General features: G+C 37.7%; 1 protein-coding gene across 1 annotated transcript; it reads left to right on the forward strand.

Annotated features, from left to right (window-relative positions):
- Positions 1 to 4980: 4980 nt before the first annotated feature.
- Positions 4981 to 7004, forward strand: LOC105225346 (uncharacterized). The gene is made up of 6 exons (XM_011203753.4): positions 4981 to 5179; positions 5238 to 5515; positions 5590 to 5758; positions 5836 to 6138; positions 6209 to 6425; positions 6758 to 7004. The coding sequence occupies exons 1-6, from the start codon at positions 5072 to 5074 to the stop codon at positions 6937 to 6939; spliced, it is 1257 nt and encodes a 418-aa protein (XP_011202055.2). The 5' UTR covers positions 4981 to 5071; the 3' UTR covers positions 6940 to 7004.
- The last annotated feature ends 1564 nt before the right edge of the window (positions 7005 to 8568 follow it).

The following is an 8568-nucleotide window of genomic DNA, read 5'->3' on the forward strand; positions in this document are numbered from 1 at the left end:
GTAAAAGGATTCAAAATAAACGCATATTAGTGAGTTTTAATTGTTTTTTTTTTGCATAAAGAAGATGGCCATGCGGTAGAGGGTTAACAACATTGCTTGTATCATCTGCGCAGCCCCATAATTTCGCATAATATGAACATTGATTGCGGCTTGATAATTTGTTTGTATAAAAGTAATTTGTCACGTATGCATAAGACCTTCTTGTCACATTTTTTCGAAATGCGCTTTAGCTGTTATTCGAATCGAATCCTGGTGCTTTCTTAACTTTAAGCATTTTAATTTCATTTTTAAGTTCACAAAAGGAGATTGATGGGATTGTTGCATGATCTGGTTGCACATTACTGAGAAACGCAATTTCATTACATTTTGGCTTTATCATTTAGACGAAAAGTTTCAGCTGGGTGTGTTGAATGGATTCGCTTTATCACAATCACTTCTAGCCCACCAATTACAGTTAATTTTTAATGCCGCAAAGTGGCTTGTTCGACGTTTTTGAAATTTGACGCTTTTATTTCAAGTTTTCTAGAGCGAGTAATCAATTCGTTTGTCAGCCGATTGTTGAGATAAGTATTTGCATATTGACTCATAAGACAATTTAAACTTAATAATTTTCAGCTAGTTGAATTTATTTTGTATACAATACTGCTCCACTTCTAAAGGGTGCTTTTTTTAAGAGCTTGATCAACTTTTTTTTAAAAAAAAACGCACTTATAATTTGCAAAAATCTCATCGGTTTCTTTTATTTGAAACGTCTAGATTGGTTCATGACACATTTACTTTTTTGAAGATAATTTCATCTTAAATGTTGACCGCGGACTTGCGTCTTAGGTGGTCCCATTCGGAAAGCTCCAATTTTGGGCAACTTTTTCGAGCATTTCGCCGGAATAGCCCGAATTTCTTCGGAAATGTTGTCTTCACAAAGCTGGTGAATAGTTGCTGGCTTATTTTCTGTAGACTTTAGACTTGACGTAGCCCCACAAAAAATAGTCCCTAAAGGCGTTAAATCGCATGATCTTGGTGGCCAACTTACGGGTCCTTTTCTTGAGATGAATTGTTGTCCGAGTTTTCCCTTCAAAATGGCCATAGTAATCGCGAGCTGTGTGGCATGTAGCGCCATCTTGTTGAACCACATGTCAACCAAGTTCAGGTCATTCGTCCATTTTTGGCAACAAAAAGTTTGTTAGCAGTCGAAACGATAGCGATCGCACATTCACCGATAACGTTGCGTCCAACCAGCATCTTGATAAAAATACCGGTCCAATGATTCCACCCAGCGTACAAACCACACCAAACAGTGCATTTTTCGGGATGCATGGGCATTCTTGAACGGCATTACTGTTTGCTCTTCACGCCCAAATGCGGCAATTTTGCTTATTTACGTAGCACATTCAACCAGAAATGAGCCTCATCGCTGAACAAAATTTGGTCGAACAAACACATTTTCGAACCGAACTTCTGATTTTGGTAATACAATTCAATGATTTGCAAGGGGCGGGGGGGGGTGGGTTGCTCTCGTTATAGTCACGTCTATTCATGATGAAATGTCAAGCAATGATACTGAGCATTTTCTCTTTGTACAACCATGTCTGAAAATCCCACGTGATCTGTCAAATACTAATGCATGAAAATCCTGAACCTCAAAGACAAAAAATCAAAAATCACCCGTTAGCTCTAGTTGTTCTTTTAATATGATTTTTTTTAGAAAAAAACAGTTTTTTTTTGTTTGTACATAGTTTGAATATTGTTTTTCCTTTCTCATAATGCTGAATATGGTTTTTCTAATAAATGTGTATTTTATACTGCTTTTTAATTTTACAATTTATTCGAATTGACAGTGAATTACGAGGTATGACAATTAAGTAATGAGACTGATTCCATAAAAACTATATATTTGAAAATTATTCTACAACTCTGCGATCCCCTTCAAAGTATTTCCCTTGGGCAGCTATACAGCGATTCTAGCGCGTTTTCCATGCTTCGTAACATTCGACTGGGATGTCCGCGAGTACCTTCGTCACGGCCGCCTGGATGTCCGTAATCGACTCAAAATGGGTTCCTTTGACCACACTTTTATTTGTTTTCTTCTTCTTTACTGGCGTAGACACCGCTTACGCGATTATAGCCGAGTCAACAACAGCGCGCCAGTCGTTTCTTCTTTTCGCTACATGGCGCCAATTGGATATTCCAAGCGAGGCCAAGTCCTTCTCCACTTGGTCCTTCCACCGGAGTGGAGGTCTTCCTCTTCCTCTGCTTCCCGCGGCGGGTACTGCGTCGAATACTTTCAGAGCTGGAGTGTTTTCGTCCATTCGGACAACATGACCTAGCCAGCGTAGCCGCTGTCTTTTAATTCGCTGAACTATGTCAATGTCGTCGTATATCTCGTACAGCTCATCGTTCCATTGAATGCGATATTCGCCGTGGCCAACGTGCAAAGGACCATAAATCTTTCGCAGAACTTTTCTCTCGAAAACTCGCAACGTCGACTCATCGGTTGTTGACATCGTCCCAGCCTCTGCACCATATAGTAGGACGGGAATGGGTTTGGGACCCTCCACGTAAAAAACGCACCCAATGAAAAGAAACAATAAGCCTCGGATGAGTAATATACTTAATTATAAGAGTATACAGTTGCTCGCGTATACCGATGATATTGCTATCATCGGCCTCAACACCCGTTAGTTCTGCTTTCTCCAGACTGAACTAGGAAACAACGCAAATGGGTCTGGCAGTGAACGGAGGCAAGCCGAAATATCTAATGTCGTCGCACTCGCGACTTGGCTCCCACGTCACTGTTGACAGTCATAACTTTGAAGTTGTAGATAATTTCGTCTTTTTAGGAACCAGCATTAACACCACCAACAATGTCAGCCTGGAAATCCAACGCAGGATTACTCTTGTCAACAGGTGCTACTACAGACTGAGTAGGCAATTGAAAAGTAAAGTACTCTCTCGACGAACAAAAGCCAAACTCTATAAGTTTTACTTGTTTTATGAAACACAAAAAAAGTCACAGGGTGACATATCGGGCGAATAAGGCGGCTGTTGCAACACGGCGATCCCTTTAGAGGCCGAATACTGGGACACGCTGAGGGCGGTGTGGCACGGCGCGTTGTCGTGATGAAGGATCCAATTACGAGCGATGTCTGGGCGCACCCTGTTGACCCGTTTTCACAATCTTTCGAGTACTTGGCAACAGTAGACTTGATTCACAGTTTTTCCCGGTGGAACGAATTCTTTGTGGACGATTCCACGGCTATCAAAAAAGGCAATAATCAACGTTTTCACCTTCGACTTGCTCATGCGAGCTTTTTTCGGGCGGGGGGAGCGCGGGGACAACCATTGTGATCCTGGACACAACTAAGAGCACTATCGCCATACACTCTTATAATTTTAGCGTACGTTTCCGAAGCTGTTTCGCCCAATCTGGCGCAAAATTTTATCGCGACGCGTTGCTCTTGTTTTCGTTTTTCCATTTTCGTGACGAGCACTATAAACACACGCTTACTCAACTTGACGCAACAGGCGAACTAAACAAGTTAGAGCGATGGTACATATATCAGTAGAGAGGGGAGGGATGCCTGAAAAAGAAAACGGGAATTTCAAGGTCACAGGTTTACCACAAGCGCGGCAATAAAATCAGTCTCATTACTTACTTGTCAAACCTCTTAAACCTGAACGTGACCGACATATAGTACACCGAAATTTCACGGCTTGAGGATAATAAGATTGCAGTTGCAGTAGCCACGGTTTGATAATGCGATAACTATAGCTTAACGGATACGTTCCGTACATGCATTGTGTAAATTCTACAAAGCATAGATAATAACTCCGTTATTTACTTACTTCTTAAGTCTGCAAAAATTTACGCGTCGTATAAAAACAACACCAACCAGACGGTACCTAGACAATTAATAACAAGAGCGCATTTTCTAAAACATATACTTGTACAAGGTCCGTTCCAAAGTAAACAGGATACAACTTTTTGTATCTAGCGCCCCCTGGCAGTGCCATCTAAATGTCGACTGGTCCGTTAGAATCTCTCTTTATCGATTGTCCAGTGAGAATTTCATGACATTTAATTGATTGGAAATGAAGTTATTGCGTTTTAAGTGGCAGTATGTTTGTGTTATCGGTGCGAAAATGAGCTTCGAACAAAGAACCAACATTAAATTTTAAAATTGGTAGAACTTTTATCGAAACGTTTCAATTGATGAAACAAGTTTATGACCTAACCCGAAGCAGAGTGCACGAATGGTTTCAACGTTTTCAAAGTGGTCATGAGGACATAAATGACGATCAACATGTGTGCCTATCAAAATCACATTTTATATTTTAACCATTAACCATTCCCCGTATTCACCTCATATGGCACCGTGCGACTTCTTCCTTTTCGGAAAAATGCTTTTGCTTATGAAAGGAAAGCGTTATGCAGACGTAGAGGCCATTCAAAAGGCTTGCACCGGCATACTGGCGGCCATACCGGCCAACGAGTTAAAACACTCGTTCGAGATGCTTTTGGACCGTGCAAAAAGTTGTTTTGAAGCAGAAGGAGACTATTTTGAATAAAATAAATTGATTTTACTTTGGAAAACACCTTGTACATATCTCTAAATGCAAACACTACATGTGGGAGAGCACATTGATTAAACTATTTATTCTAATATTAAAAATATTAAAATCTCTATGCTTATATCAACTATTTTCAGACAATCATGAATTGCTCTCAAGTTTATCAGCAGACACATACTTATGAATATGATAAATGAAATTGAATACAATGAGAGCTATCTGTAAAACCTATAGTATACATATTCGCAGCATTATGACCTAATAAAAATTCCTTCCACCCCATGAAGAGCTCCGTATATCCCCCCGACGCGATACGCCATTGCAAAAATAGCTAGACAATATAGATAACCAACTGCATAATCTAAGGTAATTGAAGCGAATGATAAGTATATAAGAGCGCACTTCGCGATACATTGTTTCTTTTCTTCAATTAAGGTCGCAGTAAGTACTTGTACACGAAACACGGAACGTAGAAAATTTGGGTTTTAAAGACAGTATTGAAATGACAAATAACGAAAAGTTCAGCGAGGATGATCGCACTTTTCCGGATTGGTTGAACAAGGCGTTTTTCGAAAACATTTTGAAAAAGATCGAAACTGAAGACACAAAGGTATGTATTGATTCCATATTACATGTTTCTAATTTTTTTTTCAATTAAAACTTGTTAGCTCACACATTTAGAGATGACACCGGGAACTTTGAAAAACGATCACTACGCAAGCATTTTGTTTCGAGCCAAGGTCAACTACACATTACAAACAAAGCCAAACCAAGAAAAGGTCTCATCGTTCATTTTAAAAATCGAACCTTTCATAGAAGGGCGTAAGAAAGAAATGATAGGCAATTTGAATTTATTCCAAACGGAAATACTTATGTATACTAAAGTGCTGCCGATGATCGAGAAGCTGCTTTTGCAATATGGCGACAAAATCACTTTGGGACCACAGTGAGTATCTAATTTGAAAAACAAGCAAAAGACTGACAAAGAAAGTAAATTTTGATGTATGTATTCTTCAAAAGGCTCATAGCCTTCAGCCCCACCACACCGTCATATGTGGTTTTTGAAGATTTAGCACTCAAAGGTTACACCACAATTGGGTCCCGCCATCCTGATTTGGATGAAGTGAAGACTACTTTGCTTAAACTGGCAAAATTGCATGCGGTCAGTTACAAATTGTGCAAAGAGGAGGTGAGGAAAACATATTTTTAATGTAAAATTCCAATTGGTATTGTTTTGGACGAAAACACTTGTTCGCAATGTTTTAGGGAGACAATCTCGTAACCTCACTAGACAAGGGTTCAATGAACTCTACTGACCCTAACACATTTCCATTCATTAAGAATGGAATTAAATTGCTCAAAGAAGTTCTAAGCGTACATGATGACTTGAAACAATTTGTGCCACATATTGAAAGAGTCGAATATTTACTGTTGGCAAAAACCCTCGACATGTTTAACGAAGCCAGCAGTGGTAAACGAAATGGAATTTTCGTGCTCAATCATGGTGACTTTCATTTGAAAAACATAATGATCCAAAAGAGTGATGGCAGGCTGACTGATGTTATGTTGGTAAGCAAATCGGGTTACTGTATGATTTAATGCATAATTTGTTGTATTTTGGTCTGTCTTCTGTACGCAGCTTGATTATCAGATCAGCATATTTGGGTCGCCTGCGATTGATCTTCACTATGCGTTCGCAATGATGTTTAGCCCCGAAATACGACGTAACCATTATGATGAGCTCCTCTATTTCTATATCACGAATTTTCAGGACACGCTGCGCAAAACGGAATATAAAGGCCACATACCGGGAAACTTTGAAATTCGTCAGGAATTGACAAAGCATAGATTTTGGGGTAAGTTGAACGGCATAGCTTTAAATTCATAACATACACATACATATCTATGCATCCCATTCTTTTGTGTATTATTGAGCTTCTACATTAAGTAATGAGTGTTTCCTATTATTTATTATAACCTGAAATAAACTTCATTTCAAGAAACTTCAATCATCTTAATCCTGATCCATAATTGTATTGTATATTTATTGTACTTTATTTATTAAATTTTCATTTTATGGAGAAGAACGCCTTAAGAATAGCAGAAGGTTTCGCCTGTCCTTATTTACCAAACCATCATAATTGAACCATGTTTTTTATTTTGATTTCTGAATTTCGTTCATTCACAGGGCTTTTTATATTCCTTTGCTTCCTAATATTCAACTATACATTTATCGATGAAGATGGAAACCTTGCAGAGGTGATCGAAAACCCAGAGGCACAAAAAAAAGAATTGGAAAACCCGAAATTCCTGGATGAGCTACGAGAACTATTGCCCAAATTTCTACATAATGGTTATTTTGAAATATAATAACTGTTAAAATATCAACTAAATTAAAACGAATATTAAAGTGCATGGGGATATTTGTAATCATATTTGTTTTTGCATTTTTTAACGATAATGTGCCTGGGTTGCTAGATATTCGAAAATTTTGCACAAAGCAACTCAAGCTGTTTTCAGCGTAACAAGAGTATCTTTTGTTTATTATTGTTATATTATATTATTAATTATTTTTAAATTTTTAGTTTAATGCGCTAGAAAAGTGTGCTGTTTAGCCTTTTTAACCATATTTATTATTTTGCCAAAATGGTGTTTTCACATTCTTTAAATACATATATGTATGAGTCAACTATCAAACTGTTGATTCTTTTGTCTGGATCTTCGAAAAGTTATTATCCGATTTGGCCAATTTTTGGGCATGAGATTAAATACCTTTAGATCACTACTTGCACAATTATGAGATTCATATGGGAAGTAGACGTGTTTGTTGTCCGATATCGCCCATTTGCACAGTGATAAGAATGGCAGGGGAAGCTTACATATCAATTTTGGTTGAAATTGGCCTAGCAGTTGAGCCCACTGTTAAATTTTTTCACCTTCTCTTGTAAAGCTCTTCTCGACCATCTTGGTTGTGAAATTTAATACTTGCGGCGCTTTTATTCAGTGAGTTATCGCAATAGTTTTTAGCATAACCGTTAGATGGGGACAGGGCGTGGTTATTATCTGATTTTACCCATTTTATCCAAGTATGAAGAGATGATAAATATACTTCTTTCGAGCAAGTTTAGTTGAGTTAGCTTTAACGGCTTGGATGATATGTACATTAAACTATTTTCAAGGGGGTACGTTCACTTAAAATAATTTCAGTCAACAAATGTGCTTAGTTATGGCATTTTATATGTTTTAGTTTATTGACGTTTTGTGGGCGTGGCAGTGGTCTGATTATGCCCATCTGTAACACTGAACTCTTGGGCGCCACGGAATATATGTATGTATGTGGCAAGTTTCATCGAGATATCTCAATTTTTACTCATATTACATACATACATACAGGTGGAGGTAATAAACGCGTTATAAAAAGGTAGGTTCCGAATATCTGTACAAATAATCACCAAATTATAAGCGTGGGCACACAACCATCTACATACATACACACATAACTTACTAATTGAAGTGGTTTGCATTGTAGCTAAAACGAGGCAACAAAATTAGGTATTTTCTTTTGAAAATCATGCTTACCGCAATTGTGTACATGACCTTTGCCAATATTTTAAGAAGCTAGTGTTTTTGTTGTTAGCGATAGTAGGTGTTTCCATTGAATTTGGTGATAATGAAGGAGACGCAAAAACGCTTTGTCAAAGTAGACAATCTGCATTGAATACATAAATACATGTGAATTTACATATATATATATATATGTATATATATACGTATATAAGGCCATTATATAAATAAATATGTGCGATAAATGCATAGACACATATGTACATTTAATTGTTTCTTACCAATTTGACGACATTGAATCTTGGCAGTTTTACGTTTTCAAATTAATAAACCACAAATTTATTTATGTTATGAATATTTTCCCGTTATTCGCCCTTTTCTAATTTTTGTATTTCTTAAAACATTTGAAAGGCTGTGTTTCGCAAGTCAAGATTT

Source organism: Bactrocera dorsalis, chromosome 3 (assembly GCF_023373825.1).
Source record: "Bactrocera dorsalis isolate Fly_Bdor chromosome 3, ASM2337382v1, whole genome shotgun sequence".
Classification (NCBI taxonomy): Eukaryota; Metazoa; Arthropoda; class Insecta; order Diptera; family Tephritidae; genus Bactrocera; species Bactrocera dorsalis.

Excerpts from the sequence above, each read along its gene's own strand:
- LOC105225346 (XM_011203753.4), top strand. The coding sequence starts at position 5,072 with ATGACAAATAACGAAAAGTTCAGCGAGGATGATCGCACTTTTCCGGAT. Across the intron at positions 5,516-5,589 it reads AAAATCACTTTGGGACCACA|GCTCATAGCCTTCAGCCCCA; the intron begins GTGAGTATCTAA and ends ATTCTTCAAAAG. Across the intron at positions 5,759-5,835 it reads ACAAATTGTGCAAAGAGGAG|GGAGACAATCTCGTAACCTC; the intron begins GTGAGGAAAACA and ends GCAATGTTTTAG.